Source organism: Oreochromis aureus, linkage group 22, assembly GCF_013358895.1.
Source record: "Oreochromis aureus strain Israel breed Guangdong linkage group 22, ZZ_aureus, whole genome shotgun sequence".
Lineage (NCBI taxonomy): Eukaryota > Metazoa > Chordata > Actinopteri > Cichliformes > Cichlidae > Oreochromis > Oreochromis aureus.
In genome coordinates, this window is record NC_052962.1 from 24,265,438 (window position 1) to 24,286,380 (window position 20,943).

The 20,943-nt window shown below is 42.0% G+C and overlaps 1 protein-coding gene across 7 annotated transcripts in view; it reads left to right on the forward strand.

Moving 5' to 3' along the window:
- Nucleotides 1-20,943, forward strand: part of rbms3 (RNA binding motif, single stranded interacting protein) — a 301,392-nt gene that overhangs the window by 106,851 nt on the left and 173,598 nt on the right. For 5 of the 7 annotated variants that reach the window (XM_039605523.1, XM_039605517.1, XM_039605518.1 and 2 more), the window contains one exon: nucleotides 15,783-15,940. In XM_039605523.1, coding sequence (XP_039461457.1) covers nucleotides 15,783-15,940 — 158 coding nt within the window. The remainder of the gene's footprint in view (nucleotides 1-15,782; nucleotides 15,941-20,943) is intronic. The other 2 variants (XM_039605521.1, XM_039605522.1) reach the window with 1 other exon arrangement.

Consider the following 20,943-nt stretch of genomic DNA (forward strand, 5'->3'; position numbering starts at 1 on the left):
GAAATTCACAGAAATTGCATCCGTCTGTTTGTCTCCTTTATCTTTGTCTCTTTTACATTTTCTCCCATGAAGAAAAAAACATCAGTTTCCACAGTCTTAGCAAATATGCATGTGAGATGTTATTTGGCAAGAGAATAAGAATCTGCCCAGTAAGTCTAATGAAATAAGCCACTTCTGGGTCCTAAACTAATACAGACGCAACACTGAAAAAGCAGTCCAGACTCTCTTAACTTCAATAAAAATAGCATCCAATAGCCATTAAATAAAAACATTTACGAGGTTGCTTTAGAAGTTAGTATTAAGCTAGTTAGTTAGTTGAAGTCTAAAGATAATGTTTCGGAAATAAACAAAATACAAAAATGTGCTGCAGTGCTGCAAGTTTGGAATGAAGTTAAACTTGTTGACATATAAGGCTATAATGTTGCTAGCTACAAAAGTTATAAGCTCATATAAACTCAGAGCTCTGTAACCAGCCAGGCAAGCAAATGGCATCAACATTATAAGGCTGGCAATTAATATTCAGTTCAGTTCAATTCAAATTAGTTTTAATTATATAGTGCCAAATCGCAACAACAGTCACTTCAAGGCACTTTATATTGTAAGGTAAAGACCTTTTTGCTACCAAAATTGTGATCTTTAGCTTAATCTTCATGCTGAAGTCTTAGTTGGCCAAACACTGATTCCTCTTTTCTTAGGAGCCCGAGGGACTCTGGGAGCCCGGGAGCTGCAGTGTACACAGTGCGTTTTTTAAAAAGCTTAGCTTAAAGGTGTGTTCCACTAATAAAGTCCAAATAAAAGACTGTACAGTGGCAGAGTAACAGCTGAAGATATTTGTATGACTCATATATGTTGAAAGGGACATAGCACTGCAGTCAGTGCAGAAGAGTCTAGGAAAGAGCGTTACTGTAGGATTGATGCGTTAGCATTAAACAAACAGTATTTCATAACATATACTATACTGTGTTAATACTTAAAGAAGTATTTATTTGCTCAGTGCAAAACTGGATTATAAATATGATTAAAAATATAAACATACCTTCTTGAAGTGCAGACACACTTCAACTAGACAGGGTAATCCATCCATTTTCCCAACCCCTTATCCGAATCAGACTGAGGTGGATGGGGGAGATCTGGAGGCTATCCAGTGGTTAAAAGGGGCAAAAGTCGGGGTACACCCTGGACAGATTTCATAGCTGGATTAATTGAACAGTGAACAAAAAGAGCCACAATATCTCAAAGATACCGCACCAGCTGCAGTTTCCAATAAGGACAGAAGGCCAAATAAGATTGTGCTTTCTGCCAGCGAGAAAAGTTTTTGTCACTAATCAAATTCCATTTTATTTCTAAATTTAGCTGCGGGAAGCAAAAATAGACTCACTTAGAAGTGCTGAAGTCTCAAGATTTATACCCGTTAGTGTCAGAGACAGCTGCTTCGGTGTTTTCGTAAGGTTTTGTCTTTCTTTTTCCCCAGATTTCTGTTTGTGTTTTAGTGTAGCACCAAACAGATCAGAGAACTTCAAGATAGCTAGCAATCCACAAAGTCTGGAGTCTTGGAGCCCAGACCAGACTTAAACTGAAGTGGACTGTTGGAGCCTCTGAGTGCTGTCATGAATCATGTCTCAGCGTCATTATCTTTATTGTTTTCTACCGCTGCCATCGAGCTGTAACCCTTAGTTCAGCCTCAGCATCAAACTGACATTTGACAGTCTGTTTTTTAGGGGGGGGCTTTGTCTGTTCTTCTTTCTGTCTTAATTACCACAACCTGTACATGCAGCTCAGACATTTGCAACAACTGATGAAACAAATCACTTTAACAAAGTTCTAATTTGGTAACTTAAAGAGATCAACAGACTGATAACCATGATGGCAAGTCTTAAAATACACTGGGTCTGAAGGGGTTGTGGCAAGGATAAGTTGGGCCTCGTGTGGGAACTGAAGCAGCCTGTAACTAATTAATTATGCATTTCCAGCACAAAAATGAAGGACTGGCACTGTGGCCTTTTGCTGTGTGGTGAGCCTCAATTCCTTGGTCTGCTAGGAGTCTCATAATAAAAAGAAATGAATAAATTTAAAAAAAACCCAACAACAACATCATGAGGCTTACTGTGATGGTAATGGTCTATCCACAGCTATGCAGACCCCTTCAAGTTCAATCCCACAATGACTCTGTTGTTTTGGGTACTTAAGAGGTGGTCTGCTGCTGGCGGGCGACTGAGCTGAGGAGCTTCCTGTTCATGGTACAATGGAGCGAGCGCCCGGCCCCACACATTCACTCACAAAATGGAAGGCCATGCACCACAACAATAATAATCCACTGCTATCATGTCTCAAAAACGTCTAAAAACATCATGTATGTAATGTAATGTGCCTTACTCCTGAAACTAATACATGGTAAACAGTCTCCAGATCCAGTTTGGATGAGACTTTGTCACGTTTCACTACCACTTAGTGGTTAGTTAGTGAGTGTTTGCTGGTCACTAAAGTAATCACAAGGAGGGTTTTTTTTGGTGCAGAGCCCACTGCCAGTCAGCAACCTGCAGCAAACACTTGCCAACCAGCTTGGGAACACATATATTTCTCTAGCAGTGAGAGGCTGCATGACAGGCCTCACAGTTGATTTCACAGCAGCTGCTAGTACCCAACAATCTCAAAACCAAAAAGGGGATATTTATTTTATTGTAGTAGCTGGTGGTTACTGGTGGTTACCACAAGTGCCTTATTAGAGTAAGCAGCAACTGATTCTATTAAAGGAATTTATGTCTAACTCCATGGGATAAGCCCTTTTTTGTTTTTGACTGTGGTTTTAGATTTGGAATCAAAAATACTGGCAGTGGTACAGACTAGTACAGTATTGCGATATCCCTAATAACCAGTAGCTATTTAGGCTTTTGTTGCCATTAGCCTGCCATAAAATGGAAACATGTAATAACTTTAGTTACCTTTGAAGATACAGAAAGCATGATAGGATCAGCATTCACATCATAAAAAGAACAGAAATAGCCTCCTGAATTCGAAAAAGCAAGAGAAAATGGTGTTATTGCTATCACTCTTATGTGTGATCAGAAGGTTGTTCTAAATGTGAGCATGTCTGTGAGGAATCTTTAAAAATGCCGGAGCAATTGTTAGAGGGAAGAACCATAATCCCTGGCCTTTATTTATAAAGTGGTATGCAACAGGATTGCTGATATGGGACAATTGCACGTGTTTTCCTCAAATTTATGGCCATTCAGCTTGCAATGTGGTGCTAAATTAGACTCTCGAGAAGCCTTATGAATAGATACAGTAGTAGATAGATGTGAGAAAGATTCTTTCTTTGCTTATATAGCCTCACTAAAGCAAGACAGTGAAAATGCATGAATGCACTGTGACGCTTTTCTTTGTCAACCTACCATAAAGTGGAAAACATAATAACTTCAGTTACCTTTGAAGATACAGAAGGCATGATAGCATCACTGTTGAGTTTGTTTTAACCCAGATGGCCTGTGTTTATCTATACTGGCTGTGATCCCTTAGCGTGTCCAAGTGTTGCATGCATTAAACTCTTCCAGCAGGCTGGCAAGAACACAGCAGGCCAGACTCACCGAGGCATGCAGTCAGGCAAGGGGGAAACATTACACCATTACACTCACCTGTTCCACAGCCATGGTGACTTATCTCATGAATAAATCACACTACCAAGGTTCGGACTACTCAGACGGTGCACCTCTTCTCCTTTGGCAGACGTCTGCATCCCTATTCATCTTCCTCTGTCTCTCTTTTTTTTTTTTTTTGCCTTCTTCTTTTTTCTGCTTCCTGTCTCTCTTCCTCCCACTCTACCATCTTATTTCTTATATCTCTCAGTTCTTGCCGGCTGCCTGACTCTGCTCATTTTATTTATCATGCAGTTGTGACATTTTTGGATAAAGCCTCACGCCCACACTGATTGAACTCTGCTTGTGCGAGCTGGGAAGCACAGATCATGTGGTTTCCAGTAAGTCATGGGATCGACAGCCCAGGATGGTTTGCCCAGAGCATACTGCTTCTTTCCCTTTAAATCACTCAAAAAGGTGCTTCTGAAAGGTCCCTAACTCATACAGTTATGATTATGGCAAACTAACAGAAACACTGAAAGTACGCATTTTTGAAAATAAAAGCTGGAGGGGAGGTTACATTTGAGGCTCCTTTTTGATATGAATACCTCACTTCTCTTCATACATTTTTCTTTGTATGACATCCCCAGATGCAGTGAGGCAGAAATGCAAGCGGCGATTCCACGGATTTTACAATGCGGCATTGTTCTCACATTGACCCGAAGTAAAACAATCCCCGGCATAGCTTCGCTGTCTGCTGCTGATGGCAGCTTTGCAGTATGTGCGCTTAGGCCCGAGGAGGCGGGAGAATACAGGGGTTTTTTGTGTTGAGTAATGCTGATATTCCTTCAAGGGGGATAGTTGCTTAACACACTGTGCAGAATCTGGCACGGCATCTTCTTTGGCCTACTAAACTCTGCTCAACACTATGTAAAAACTCCCTGATGGCTCTTAGACGGGGAGGAGAAGAAGGGTGGGGAGGAAGGAGGAAAAAAGGGAGAGAGGGGAGCTGGAAGGAGAAATGGAGGACGAGCAGCCAGATGAGGATTGGGATGGATTTAGAGATAGATGAGAGCTGACTGAACGGATTGTAGAAGGTGAAGAGAGGATGGATCGAGGACTAGGTGGGGATGAATTCAGTTATGGAAGGTTAGAAAGAAGGAACGGGAGGGGGGAACATGATCCACAGAATGGGAGTTTAGCAGCGTAGACAGTTTAAGGCTTGGTGTACGGATAAAACAAGCTCTTTAGGCTTCGAGGAATCTTTTATCCTATGTCAAAGCAGAGGTCTTGGACTGAAAAGGTGCAGCGAAATGTGTTAACAAAGTGCACTACTTTAGAAAAAGATGATGATTCAGTGCATTACCATCAAATACCATCTTCAAAGGATAAACTTGCTTAATGTTGCAACAAATTTGAACTCAATTTGCTTCGGAATTTTCTTATTGATTTATTTCATGTAATTGACTGTCTGAAAGTCTGTCAGTGACTGATATGTATGTTGATGAGGAACATTAAACAGCCGATAGAACGTTAAATAGAATAATGGCTCATTATTTCTAATGCTCTAATCTGGACTCTAGTAAGCACTCTCTACGTAGTTCCTCTTTGGGTACCTATGTATTTGCGACCTTTCCTCACTTGTTCATGAAAGCCTTCAACTTCAATTTGGTCTCTAAATGCTGGACTGTTATTTTAAATTCAAAGTTTTATATACCAGAAACATGAAAAGAAAGAAAATAAATCCTGAATAAACAACTGAAAAACTGGAAAACATGCCATCAGTGATCTTTTTTTTTTCTTGGCTGTATCCATAATGTGAAATAGCATGGCATTTGTTCAGTGCTCTGGTTGGACGAGCTGGAGATGTTGATTGTGTCAGCACTCCGTATCGAACAATAAAATGTGAACGCCTGCGCATGCATAGTAGAAATATAACCTGCAAGGAGAGAAGAAGAAAAAAGGGTATTTGTATCTCAGTTTGGGGCAGCTTTTTAAAGAGTTTATCAGGTTTGACAAGCGATTCTATTCATGCCCGTAATAACTTATCATGCATTGACATTTATGTGCTATATAAAAATGTATAATGAATGAATGAATGAATGTGCTTATGATTTATTGAGGATTTGACCTTCATAGAAAGCGTCGTTCAGATTTTCAGATTTTCACTGTAAACTGTTCTACTGTTTCCTTGTTGATTTTCAGGCTTGCAACAATGCATTGATTGGGTTTTTTTGTGCTCTGTTTTTGGTTTTTTTCCTTAACATTCTTGTTGGTTTGATTGCCTGCTGTGGCGTGACCTTTTCTCAAACTCATCCAGAAGTTCACATCCATAAAAACCTCATTTATAGCTTGCCTCACAATTAGAAAGTGGCACCATTTCAAAGCCATTTTAGCTTCCACTAATGTTTCTTTCGGTTGTTATATCGACAAATAACTGGATGCTTGAGTTACTTTCTGCCACATTTAAATAATGTCAGTATATTTGCACAATAATCAAAGAGAATATGGTCCTACCATTTATTGCAAATCTGTTTTGTCTATTTAGAAGTGTTAATACATCAGCATCACCACTTTCCTCCCGCTGCTTTTTAGACACCTGATTTTCCTGGCTTGGAGAAAGAAGTAAAACAGTCTGGCTGGTTAGGATCCCTGTGCGAAATCCCTGGTTGTGTTTTTCAGATTTATGTCATAAAATAACCCTATAAACTACCACAAACCAACCATTCACCATTCCCTGCTGTAGCTGATTTGTTATGGCTGTCTCAAGCCTTCCTGCCACAACAGCGGCTGGTATTTAGTGCCAGTATTTAGTCTGGCAATTTTCAGAAACGCTTCAGTGAGTATATTCCTTGGGGGCCAAAAGTGACATTCCAGACCTGGTGCAAACACTTTGCATGTGAAAGAAACTGAATATTCAAAAGGATGAGGATATGGATTCTCTCCCCCGTTTCTATACCTATTTGTGTAGTTCTTATCTTTTTTGTCTTTGCATGATTGTTTTCATATATGTAATCAGTGGGCACAGTGCTTCCTCACTTTGTGTGTCCTTATTGGCTTATTTCTGCAGAAGGAAACCTTGGAAATCTCAGTAACCTAGCACATCATTCTTCAAATTAGGCAAACTGTGCTCTGATATCTTCATATTTTCTTATTACGTATTTAATTATATAACTGCCAGGTTACATATGCTGCTAGCACTGCACTATGTGCTTTTACAAGTCTTTGTGCAAAACATTGTCTCCTGTTTCTAAAAGCAATGTTAACATCACTCAGTTATGCAAACATTACATAGTACCTGAAACATATGGCTGTGGGCCCATAGTCAAACACACACACTGAGCTGAGGTCAGTCTCAGGCAGTAACTCATTGGTTAAGCTGCTGGGAACCTTTGAGACACGTTTCCTCTTGTGCACCAAGTATGGCCTTATTTATGAATGTGAACACAGTTAACCTTTTGCATACGGAGACCTACATTTTGTCTGGAGAACAGCATGACAAATAGTCGAGCGTCTTCTCTATCGATCTGCTCTTTCTCTCTGGCATTCTCCCTGCCGTGACGATAACTCTCACCAACTGCTCAGCTATAGATAGAAGTAGATACTCTATCTGTAGTCATTTATTACGGTAATTCATTAATAAATGGCAGTCCGTCAACAAAATAGTCTTTCGATTGCTGGAATCAGAACGACTGTAACATAGGGGCTGATGAGGTATTTTTGAGGGAAAGCGAAAAGTGCTATTGTGGATCCGTTATGCAAACTTTGAGGACATTTTAGGGCTGGACTTGATTGCTAGACATTTGTGTCAGTGAAAAACAGAAGCAATGCTCCCTCTTCCCTCTCTGCATATTCCACAATCTTGTTTGTGCTTATACTTCTTGTGAAAAACATAGCTGACTCCTGAAGAATGTGCCCAATTAGAGATGGAGAGTGAACTTGGAGGGGGGGGTCCTCAGACATTGTGGCTGCTCATTTTTTATTTATTTATTTTTATTTATTTATTTTCATCTGATATAACTTTTGTACAAAGGAACTGAGCTTTAAAATTAGGGTCCTCTGGGTCAAAAAACAGCACAATATTCGGACACATAAATTTTGCTCATTGTTGGAAAAGACACAGTAAAGTCATGGAACATAACTCTTTACTGGTTCTCGTTTTTCATCATAATAACAAATGAAATACACCCTTAAGTAACTGTTATAATAGAGGTGCCAAACTTTTTCCTTTAAGTCTGACATCATTTGAAGATGTCATTTTGGGCTTAGAGCATTCTCATTTTGTCCTCCTCGTGGTTGCCCTGTCTTTAAATGGATGCCTGTGTCTTCCTACTCCCTCCCTCCAACCATCCTGTAGTCTCCACTCCCACACTGGCTAGCTTGCAAACAGACCCAGCTGGCCATAATGATGACAAATCAGCCCAAATATTTATGTCCATTGAGTTTCACTTTGGCTCTGCCCACGGCTCGTTTTCTGCTTTCTTTTACGGATCCCTCTGCGGCGGTCACAGCACTTGCAGCCAAACCATCATAATCACGCTCCACAAACACACTTTAGCCCCAGTTATGTCACCTAAACACCAGCTGACTGTTAATGTCCACAGAGGACCAAGTTTATGGTTGCCGGAGGAGTGGTATAAACATAGAAGCTTAAGCTGTCCTTGTGTAGATTTTTGTGTGGGCTTTGTGACCAACCTGTTCTCTGAAAGTGATGTGCATTGTATCTTTTATGTGGAAAAGCGTGTTTGCCTCAGGTCACCAAAAACTAAACAACAATCTAAGGTGATGGAGGGACCTCACTGAGATGGTTGGAAGCCTTGTGTAACTCGCAGGAAACGGATATGTAAATAGTTTGAACAGATGAGGCTGTTTTGACTGGGAGGTTGAAATCAGAGCATTAAAAATGCGTTTAATGCATGACACAGCATTAAAATTTCAATCCGAGAGAAAGGGAAAAAGACATTTTTTGTATTTTAAATACATCATCTCGGCTGTTTTATTCATTAAAAATATTTTTGGAAGACTTTTTGAAGTGTCAGAGGTGCAGACATAATGCTGCTTTGTTTTTATGCAGTTAGGCGTATTTTTCATATTATGTGCGCTGCTGTTAACATCTTTGCCATGAATATAGTACATGTATTGCAAATTCTGATAAAGCTTAAAAGGCAGATTGCTTATGTAATGTTCAACCATCAGCAAGGGTCAAAGCAGAAATATTAGAGGGGGTGATTGGGAGCTTTTAATAAGCAAACTTTCATTTTCTTACACCTGAATTGCTTCAGCGTTCCCATATTTATTTGCAGTCCCCTACTCTCTAAAAAAAAAGTGTAAACACCTGATTTCGAAGTTATCAGCCCATTGAATGCCCGTTATCTGTCCCGTTATCACTCCCATACATATTGCAATAGGTGCCTTCGTTAGCAAGCTCAGTGGGTCGTTATCATTCTCTTTAATCGGTGATAAACACAGAGCGGCACAGATTAAGTAGACATCTAGTGGAGGTGTTCAAAAAAAAGTAAAATGTTAAACAAGTTTGCAAACATAGCTTATGACGTCTGCTTTATCTGGGGGGAGCCCTACAGTGACTGAGCCGATAACGACCTCCTCGTGGGTGGAGGAGGCCACCTTCTGGTGATATGTATTGGACTGATAACACCTGATAATGGCCATTCAATAAGCTAATGACATTCAAGCTTAAAGAAATGTTCTTTGAAGTCTCGCAGCAATTCCAATTCTAGGCGTGATCTATCTCTGAGTGCCGGCTTTACAATCTTTAACGACAGCCGCGGTTTTGTTTACAATCGAGCCTTAATATTAAACACTCTGACTCGCGTCTTTTAGTATGTAGTATATATTCCTTTTTGGCCTACAGTATACCTCACAGTATTTTTCTTTTTATTCCACTTGCAGCTAAACAGATGAGTCAGGGTTTTAAAACGGCGATGCATAAAGCATCCCTTGTTTACCTCTGTCGCTTTTGTCCCCTCTGTCAGATAACATACATGCATCCTATCTCTCACCCTTGTGGAAGATACGGGCCTTTATTTTAACCCCGGGGCTCTGTATCTAGATACATGCTTCCTGACACAACGCAACGCCGCTCGCTTATCTGGCCCAAAGTCAGAGCGAGAAAACAGAGTCAAAGAAACAAAAGGAGAGCAGAGAAGGAATAAGAAGGTGAGAGAGATAAAAGGATAGAAACAGGAAGAGAGAACAAGGCCCATCTTCTGCTTGAAGGATGCTGTAGATGGGCCTATCAGCATATTTAAAATTAGCCCACTGCATCCTTGTCCACAGGAGTGTCGGCTTACCAGCATCCAAGTCTTTTCTCTCACTCCCTCTTCTTTCTTTTTTTTCTTCCTGAGGATGAGGCACACAGTTTAGTAGCGCCTAGAGAGAATCAGACATTCAAAATTACCCCCCTACTTTAATCTGTCTTTTTCTAATTTGTTCTTTACATATACTTCCTTCCCCTTTTCCCTTGCCCTCTGGTTTTACACTTCTCTCAGGCTTTGGCTCCAACTCATTTGTACCTGTAACTATATCTCTCCTCCACTTCTTCTTTCTCTCATCAGCTCTCTTTCCTCGCTCGCTCTCTCCATGCCCCTGCATACAGAGCGCTCTCAGTCTTCCCTTATAGGATAGATTTTGCTATAGAATCAGCAGCATTGCATTCCCAGGTGATTCGGGAATGATTTGCTATTCACTCCTCTGGCTATGGGTTTACCTAGACAGGCACAGACAAAGAGAGAGAGCGCGAAGCACAGAAACGAGAGGAGGACAGGCAATAGCTCTTTTCCCATCAGTCTTACAGTGTGTGTCGTGCGTGCCCCCCAACCCCACCTCCTCTTCTTTCAGCATTGAGATGCAGCTGCAGTTCTCAAAACACATGTTTAAGGGCTAAAGGTTTGGAAGCAGCTATCCAGGATGGATGGGGGATTTGTGTTCCTCCCGTGCTTAGAGGCTGCTGTGAATGCAGCCGACCGCCGAGCTAGCTGTTAGTTCTGGCAGTTTGGAAGGGATGCCTCTGGGACTATGCTTGTCTTTAAGAGTCTTTGCAGAGACTTTGCCAGCATGAATTAATGAAAAATGAGCCGAGAGGCTTTTTTCTTCAATTTAAGGAGACTGCTTGTCATTTTTTGTGGCAGCTTTTTTTCTCTCTCTCTCTTTTCGGTTTCTGTGTGTGTGTGTGTGTGTGTGTGTGTGTGTGTGTGTGTGTGTGTGTGTGTGTGTGTGTGTGTGTGTGTGTGTGTGTGTGTGTGTGTGTGTGTGTGTGTGTGTGTGTGTGTGTGTGTGTGTGTGTGTGTCTCGAGTGACTTTTTGAACACAAGCAAATACAGAAACCCAAAGTATATCAAATAGACAATAACACAGGAACATACACATGTGCGAACCCTTCTGGATGGTGACGACTGATTCCCAGTAGTGGTGTCTTGGCCATGGGGGGCTTTGGGCCGGGTTAGGCTGGTTTACTGATTTTGACAGCGTGGCCTTGTCTGGCCTAGTGCCAGTGTTGAGCTAGCTCTCGCTGGCTGCTCTGGCCTCCTATAAATCAAGGCCAATTACCACGCTAGTGTGCAGCCTCCTCTCCTCCAGTCACGGCCCTGCCCTGCGGAGTGCAGGGAGGAAGGGAGAAAGACAGGGATGGCATAAGCCTGCTTTTATTCCAATTACAGCTGTGGCTGCCCTCTGCTCTGTTCTCTATGTGTGTACTCACAAAAAGTGTTTTCACACTTTTTTGATAGAAGTAAGAAGCCACTTTATCTGAGCATGTAATCACCTCTAAAATCAGGACAGCCAGCATTCCAGGTGCTATCTAAAAAGGTAGCTTGTCATAGACTTTACATCGTAATTAAAATGAAGGAAATGTTTTGTTTTAATCCGTATTCTTTAAATCTGAAGTCCATTTTTAATTTAACCTTGTACTTTATAAAGTTATTGTCTTAATTCCCTTCACTGAAAACCATTTATCTTCATTTTTTTCATTTTAGAAATTAAGTGAAAGATTAAGTGTTCCCTTATGGGTTGGTAAATTCACAAAGTGGTAAAGTTTTATAAAATATTTTAAGAAGTTGAGTAAGAATTTAAGCATTGTGTAATCTCACTGGTTTTCACCGTCTCTTACAGTGGGACGATTTTGTTATACACTACACAAACATGCATGTGACGCAATGAGCAAAGCAGGTTTAAGCCTTTTATAAGTCTATCAGTGGTTTAAAAAAAAGCATATAGCTGTGGTTTGGGGGAAAAATGCATTGTCCTTGTGTGGGTGTGTGAATATACATCACAACGCCATGCGCCTAGATTTATCATCCTCACTTAATACACTCATAAACATTCCCTGGCGTGTCACAGAGGCTGTGAACCCCCCTTCACGACTGGCTCGGTAAATTGGGCCTGTGTAAACCATTTTGCCTGTCTAAAATACAGTGCAGCAAATTGAAATCCCCAGTAAGCCTCTGTAGCGGCATGTCACAGCTGGGTAGGGAGGAGGGAGAACGGAGGTTTTTCTCATTTACCACCTGGAGGTTTTTGAAGTGTCATAACCAGCGGTTTTCTCACACCCTTCTATTTCACTCTAATTCTTTCTACCTTGCTTTATTTTTATTTTTCCCATCCTTTTTTGTTTTTCCGTGAGTCTTCTGTTCCCTCCTCTTTTTGGTAAATTACTCTTTGCCGAGTGCTATACTCAGTCCTCATCATTCTGACACATGAGGCTAGTATTTAATATATTTGAGAAGCCTGATCTGGCAGGCTGACAGACCAAGGGTAAACAGGAGTCATGAAACTGTCCGGCAAGAAAAACAAGCCTGGATATTAACCTCTAGTGCAGCGACCAGCAGAAGCCAAGAGGGAACTGGATATAAAACAAAGAGTTTGAAACATTTTGGTGCTCTGTGTGTGTGTGGGTGTCTGTGCGCCTGCTTGTGTGCTGCAGAGACAACCAGTTGTGTCCAGGATTGTCTTTCCCATGCATTTAAAAGTTCACATACTGCCCCAAGATTAAACAGAAATCTTACTTAAATTACATGTATGGATCCTGCACAGCACAGAAAGCTGATATTAGGATCGTCTTCATAGAAGAATGACGGGGTTACTTGAGTAATGATTAGATTTGAGGAGCTCTCGCGGAGCTTTTTCCATTTTGTTTTTACCCAACATATCTAAACTTTTACCACATTCTTCCAGATATAAAATAAAAGATATAAAATGCCATTAAATCCACCCTGACCCACCACCCACCGCATAGTCAACCATTCCTTTGAGGCCTTTAGCACAGACTGCGTTCTTCATCTCAGGGGATTCCCTGGGATTTTCCTTTCCTACTGGATACCTGTGCATGCTGCCTTTTAACCCATCCCTGTAAGTATTAGACTGGTTTTGACCCTCCATGCCTGACTGTGTAAGATTTCAGCTTCTGACCTTAAAAAGAAAAATGAAAGCAAATCGATAGGGCGGGACACATGAATTCCAAAGACCAGCATGTAAGCCAAGCCTGGAGCCCGAGAAGGACAGTCAGGGCTGTGTGTATCACCATGGGGGCTAACAAAGAAGTGGGGGGAGAAAAAGCCTGAGAAAGCGAGAGAGGGGCTATTAATTAACACTGAACGCTGAAAGAGGTTCTGTCTAGTGTCTCTCGTTTGTGCTGCGAATTTGTTGGAGTCACACAGTGTGGTAATTACCATGTGTGTATTTTAAACTGCAGCGGACTAAGGGAAAAATCTAACGAGTGGACGGGGGGGACCTAAGGTGAAAGCCTCAAAGTCAAGGCTTGGACTGCAGCTGTGCATTTGAGTGAGAGAAAACAAGTCCCACAGAGCACTCAAGAGATTAAGATTCTTCTATACTGCCACAGCGTGGAAACTTGAATGACCGGAGACTAGTTTGGCTTTTTTGCATTCAAGCCCGTGCAACCAAGACTACCAGAACAGTGCGAGGCAAGGTGGGGGGCGGGATGGGGGAGGTTTAGGGAAACTTGTGTCTGTGGTGATCGGACCTGTGTGCTTGAAACTTGGATTTAAATTTCAAACTTGGACCTCGACTCCCTAAATGTACAAAGTCATTCTGATGGTTATCATTCGTAGACCTGAAACAGTAGTTGTTTTCACTTTAATATTAAAGCTTTAATATTAACGCACTGTAGATGACTGTTACGAAAAAGGTTGTTTCTGTGTTACCATGTGGCGCATGTGTGTGTCTGTGAGTGTGAGCGTATGCACAGCGGCCGACATGTGTACAGTGTGGGTGAGTCCAGCACAGTGAGTGGCTGCCCATCAGTTCCACTAAGCTCAGCGTGGTAATTGGCCGTCTATTGATGGACGTGGCTCCCTCTTCACGCTCCAGGGACCCCGGCTCTTTGTCTGAGGAGTGGGAGGCGACACGCTGGCATGGCACACACGCTTAAAATAGCACATCAAATCAGCCATGCTCCGCCAGTCGCTGCTAACGTGTGGGGCAGATTGGAGGGCTAATGGTGTGTGTGTGTCTGTGTGCGTGTAGGTGTATGTGCGTGAATATGTGGGGGTTTTTACAGCATGGTATGAGGTCTTGAGCTTCTCTCTAGGGAAGATAAGGGTTAACGTGGTTAACTGGAGCTGGTGGTGGTATTTAGTCATGTCCCCCTCTTTCCCTGACCATTTTTCTCTCCTCAGTTTCATTCATCACTCACTCACTTTATTGCAGTGTGGTTTCTTTTGCTCCTCTTCCGTCTCACTTCCTTCCTCGCTCTCTTTTAGTGTTTCTTCCTCGCTTTTTGTCTCTGTTCATGCCCGCAGGGCCCCGGCTCTCTCTCTGTCACTATGTGCAGTGTCCCTGCAATAGAGATATAAATGGGCTGTGAGCGGGGGGCCCTGACTCCCTATACCATAAATCTATGCTAACAGCACAACAAGCACGTAAGGAAAGCAGGGGATGGGAAAGGCAAGGAGAAAAAAACAAATGGAGGGGTTGGGGCATCACAGTTCTAATACATTTTGTGAGATGGAGATTAAACTGAAAATTTCATTCATATTGAGATGCTTATAAAATAGGCTGTACTGGATTATTGCATCAGGATCTCACACCCTCTGAGGTGTAAATTGTTTCGCAGTGTAATGAAATTGGTTTTGAGGGTATTAGTAGAAAGCAGGAAGTTGCCATCATTTAAAACTGTTCATAAGCTGCTAGGAGCCTCGTGAACTCTAATATCAGAGAGTCACCTTGGTGAAATGTTTATTTAAGATGCAAAATGAAGAAATGTTTGTCCCCTCGACTCCAGTTGCATATGCGCAAAAAGCCCAGAAAGTTGCAAAACCAGATATAATCTATTGCTTTATTAAGCACGAAGGTAACAAAAGTTTGAAAAGAAGCGACACTTTTTCTGTCATTGTGTAGACCTTCACGTAGAGAAATAAAAAGATGTTTTCCTCGCAGTATTATTATTTGAGGCTAAGGTTGCTCTCTTGAAACTTTCACTTGCGTTCTCCTGGGTTTTCATCTCGTAGTGACCCTGCTCGCTTCTCCTCGCCGCTTCACGGCTGCCCCAAAATGTCTCGTCTCACGATTGCGGGGACATTGTGCTGGCAGTGCCTGCTGTTTCTTCAAATGAAACATTTTGAACTCTCTCTCTCACATTTTCTGCTCCTGTCTAAGAAATGTTTTCACACCTCACTTCTCATTGTCTTTTAAAGCTGCTGTAAACATCAGAACAGTAGGATTACGGCTGGATGATGTGTCAAAATTTTCCAGTCGGCCAACCTCAGTCCAACAACCAATGATCACACACACGCATTTAAAAAAAAAAAAAACAATCCCCTGTTGAAAAAAGTGAAACTTTGCTGTGTGGTTGTTTTTATTCATTGGTTTTTACTGGCAACAGCTGAACACCTTGAAATGCATTTTGCCATCTCTCTTTAATAATGACATGCAGGAGGTCACTCTCTTAGTTTCTTTATAAATTTTGGGGAGGCCAGAAGTTTCAAAGAGAGGGACTCGCACACAGTAACATGAATACGAATCCATACCAGCTGCTAAAATGAGAACCAGAGAAGCTTTGACAGAGACATTCCCCACTAAGGTTGCCATCACTTCCCCATTCTTTAAAGGAAATACGCGTTTGCTGCCATATTCTTGTTCATAATCATGCTCGGAGGATCTTTAAGCGCTTTGACTCTGCCTGCTGTCTTAAAATGAAGCCTTGTATTAACTTGCTTTCTCTTTACCTTCTCTTTTCAGCAGCCCTATGCTCCACCCCCTCATCCCATGGCTCCTCCCAGCCCCAGCACCAACAGCTGCAGCCAGGGAGGGGCGGAGCAGCTGAGTAAGACCAACCTGTACATTCGAGGCCTGCCACCTGGGACCACCGACCAGGATCTCATCAAACTCTGCCAACCGTGAGTACTGGGAACGATGGTCATTAAATACAATGGTTATACTGTAATTCTTGCCAATAGCATAAATATTTCTTTTATTTACATAATTGTGTTCCGCTCTTGGCCATGCTGTGCTTGTCAAGCATTTATCAGAACAGGTGTACATTATAGATACAAATATGTATCCTTCGATTCTTTTACCATATGTACCATTTATAAAAACAAAACATACCCCAGTACAAACTGGTGATTTTTGTCTTTTTTATTTTGATGGAGTCCTGCGAAGAAAACTAAGCACACATTTACTGCGTCCATAGGAATAAAGAGGCTTAGCAGCAGCCCTGATTAACTGATCACCAACAAGTGCGGCCACCTCTGTAAAAGCTGTAGTTTGGGCAGTTTGCTGGTCTGGAGCATCAAGAACGGTGATTGAGAAATAATGCTTTTGTGTTGTTCTGTAACTACAGGACCTGGGCACCATGAGTTGACCATGAACTCCTCTGTACACCAAAATATTCTTGATTCAAATACGAGGCCATTTGTCTGGCAGCTAAATCTTGTCCCAAATTGGATTATTCATCAGAACAATGCTCCCAAACACTGCAGCAAATCTAAAATAAAATGCTAAAAATGGCTCCGACCTTGAGGTCCAAGTCCAGACCTCAACCTGATTAAAATTTTGTGGTTGGACCTTAAGAGAGCTGTACATGAGCAACCGTGAGAGACTGATGATGTTAAACAGAAAACGATTTCTTCAAGATATTACTGCTAAAGATGATTCTACAATTTAGTGAGTCACGGTGTGCGTTTAGTTTTTTGCAGGACTGCATGTGTTAATATCCCAGTTGAAACTGTCATCTTTTAAAAAGATATAATACAACATAAACATGTATAGGTATCCTGAAAGAGAATTTATACTAGCTGCAAATCCTAGACATACACCATTAGAACTTGCACTAATGGCTAGCTACCAGTTATAGTTAACCTAGAATACAGGTAATTTTTACTGTGTTTGCTGGATAATCACTCACCTGCTTAACTAGATCAAAAAATGTCTGTTTCCTCTTTTTAATGAAAAAAATATGCATGACATCTGTGCTTTCAAGGACCTAATAAAGATTCCGTATCTATGTTTCTCTATGCATTTGAAAAAAAATATTGTGAGATATTCAAGGTAGAATGCAGGCGACAACTCGATTATTTGTCATGTAGCAATAAATCTGATTTATATTCTAAATACAGCAAACAGTATTTTTTCACAGGATGACACATGCTTAGACCCAGGCATAGCTGGTTGATAAGCATAGCTGTGCCTGTGTACACAAATGATGCAATCAAACCAAAAAAATCACCTCTAAGAAGAAAATTACAGGCTTGAAATCGGGCCCATGCACACCCCATTAAACTGCAACCAACTCGGTGTCTTTTGGTGTCACACACACATACACCCACACGCGCACACACACACACACAAAGGTACTCATAAAGCTCTGCCAAATGTTCTTGATAGAGGAAACACAGACACACACACCTGCTTGCACACAGCTCAATAAGGCCTAATAAAGCCTAGATTGGACCACCTCCCCAAGGAATCACAGACCAAGACCTCATCAAGCTGTAACACACAGCCACACGGGCTTTCTTTTTCTCTGTGTCTCACACAGTCACAGACACACACACACACACACACACACACACACACACAAGCAGCTTTGTTCAGCTTCATTAAACCCTTTTCACTTCTGAAATGGTGAAAAGGGGGTCAAGATCATTAATGGAGACAAGGCCGGCAGATTGTGAAATACAGGCCATGAGCGAGTCTGTCTGGTTGCATAACCTTTTCTTGGACATATTTTCAGAAATGTCCTGGTCAAACTTGGCCAATTATTCAATGATCCTTTGGAGAAAGGAACATGCTGTCCAGTGTGTTTGGTAATGCTCCCAGCAGCCATGTCATAAGTCATGCATTTATTCTTGAAACTGACCCATCGAGATTCCATTAGGCTGAGAGGCGGCCCGATAAGATTTGGAAAAGCACTCAGCATTTTGACATTGGATATCTCCTGCTTTAGCTCTTGCATTCACCCAGTTGTACAGAGTTGGACAGTTTCAATTTCATTTCTAATTCCATGTGATCTTGAATATTTTGAGCATAACTGTTTGGAAGGGCAAACCATGTCGGAGCTTATGTAAAATACCCAGGGAGCGTGCATGTTTGTGAATGTAGATTTGCATTCTAATATATAGCTTTTCTCCACTGTGTTATGAAAATCCACTGACGTTGTTACAGCTCGGATCTGCCGTGCTGTCCTCTAGTGGCTGTCCTCTCTTTAAATGCATTTACTCTGCTACCTTCTGCCTCTTTTCTTACATCTACCGTCTTTCCCACTTTGTGTATCGCCTGCCTAGAAGCCCCCAAGGTTGCCCGGGGTGTGCTGTGCCAGTGAAAATTCAATGCCACTGAAACTTTAATTAGCCAGACTGTGTTTCAGTGGCAGGCGGGTGGCAGCATTCTAGAAAAGGTCATGCGACTCTTCTGCAGTCTGCAGCACCCTGGGTCCCCCTCAGGTTTTATTCCCCCCCACATGCCCAGTCCCCCTTCAGCACAAAACACCTCCTTTCCTGGCTGTTGGCCCCATCAGCTCTCCCGGGGAGCCTCTGTGTTAAGTATAAGTGCTCGCTAAATTTGGCACTGTACGTTTAGGAGAGTAAACTGTGGGTGACTTTCAGTCATGTTAGCCGGCCTAATGCGTCGTGCTCTTATGCGTGTACACGGCATCCTGTATCGACCCTCGTGAGTGCTGGAAGTGAGACGGGTCAAAGATGATTTTTAGGTCGGCGTTTGTAGCGTCACACACAAAGCAGCTCTTCCCACCCTGGTTCACATCAAGCTCAGAAGCAAACATGCTGCCGCCAAAGTGATGCATTCTTGACACCGGGCCATATCGTAGCTGCTGATTGGAGGCTGCTGAATGCGCCTGACAGATGCCAGAAAAATAAATGCCTTGTGGTTTTTACCCTGTTCTTGTGAACTCTAATATTTTATTACCAAGATCCTGTCTTTGAGAGCCAGTAACCTTCATCAAGTTCTCTCTCCCAAAATTATGTTCTCATTTAAAATGCAAAAACACAGAGGGATTTAATTTTGTGATTTGCACAAATATAGAGAGTCATATAATATTCATATTTCCAAAGTGTTTAATTTACTGATTGCTGATTTAAGGGCGTATCTCTATCTTTGAAGACAACACTGTGAATTACAATATTGCAGAATGACTGTTATCTATGCAGTAAAGACCTATAGTGTGCAAAATGAGGGTTTGGGCATTGAGCAGCAGCGGCACACTTTCTCTGTATAGTGACAGCATTGCATCGTTGTTGGTGCCATTTGTAGTTCTGTTTAGGTGATACTGGCATTCAAATGGTGACTGTACTCACCAGTGTGTTTATGCAAATGACTAGAGACGGTTACAAATATTATATGATTTCCTTGTTCTCCCCTCAGCTCCACCTACTCTAAAAACCAAGACTGAAATTGCAGAGACACAAGTATACAGTTAAAAACAACTGAGGATGCGGTTATTGCAGATGCTAAAGCCAACATTTCTTTTCGTTCAGCTACCTCGTTCAACCTTTGTTGTTCCTGGGAGTAAGAATACCAAAGTTCGCACAACGGTTGGAGTTACATGCTGTTAGATTCGGGTGGGTGCTTAATCTCTGTTTTATTCAGCTGGCTCGGTGTTGGGTTCTCCACAGCCGTCAGCTTAATATATGGGTGTAGAGAAGAGGCCAAAGGAGCGGAGTGGGGATTTGTTGGCTGAACACTCTGATAGTGAGAGGCCTTCCTTTTTGCCTGGCTAGCAGAGTGGATGGATAGATGGATGAAGAAACTCAGAGAAGGAATAGCTGTTATTGTGAGAAAAATTCTTTGGCCTAACCACCAATGTTGAGGCAGTAGGCCAACCCTTAGCCCAATACCAACCAACCCAACCAGCAAAGCAAGCACATACCCCCCCAAAATCACTTTGGGGTAAACCCGTTTAACCAGCATCCACATTTTTCTTGTTTGCGCTCTCCACCCCGGGCGATGAACAGAAAGAGAAGGAGGAGGTAGCTGAAAGAAAAGCTGAAAATAAGAAAGACAGGAATTTCTTTATGAGGTTCTACACCTGGAATAACAAGTACAAAACTGGAGGTATTTTACCTGCCAGCCAAACCCTGAACTCAAACTGCTTAAAAACAGTTTTTTCTTGTTTCTTGCCCCATTTTCTTCCCCTATTTCTTATTTCGGTTCTCCTCACTCAATCTCAGTCCTGGCTGAACAGCTGTGCCCTCAGTTGCAGTGGGTTTCACATCCGTGGACTGGCCTGATCTCACAAATAGTCAGCCAAATCAAGAGCTAATCACCACGAATTGCTCAAATAACCTTTCTCGTGTGTGCTGAGGGAATGGTGGAGGGAGACCTACAGAGGGGAAATGGAGGGAGAGAGGCATGAGATATGCTAAGCACAGGAGGTGAGGGGGAGAGAAGGGAGGGGTGACCCTGGGACCACCTGTTTTTTATGGAGCAGAGACCCGGGCACTCAGTGCCACATTATCCAAAATGACTCTCTGAGGTCCAGTGTTGACATTAGCTGCTTAGCCATCAGAGCTTGCCTGTCCCATGGCTCCATTTCAAAAAACTGACAGAGGGGAGAATAAGTGTGACCAAGAGCTCTGCAGTCAGCTTCAAAGTCTCAAATTTACCATCACGTCACCCGCAGTACATCTGCATTTAAGCCAGGGAAAAACACTGGTAGATATTATCTTGCCTTTTTATGTTAGGCCAATGAGTAGCAAGAATTTGCATTACAAAAAGAAACTCAAGCATCAAACAACATGGATAGCATTTCAAGGTATGTTGCCTCCAGGTTTTATGGACTCTAAAATGTCTATATTTGTATCTTTCTCCTTAATAGTCTCAGTCTTCTTAATTCAATTTTTTCCCCTTGAATTGTAAGTGTCTCTCTTCACGTTTCCACCCA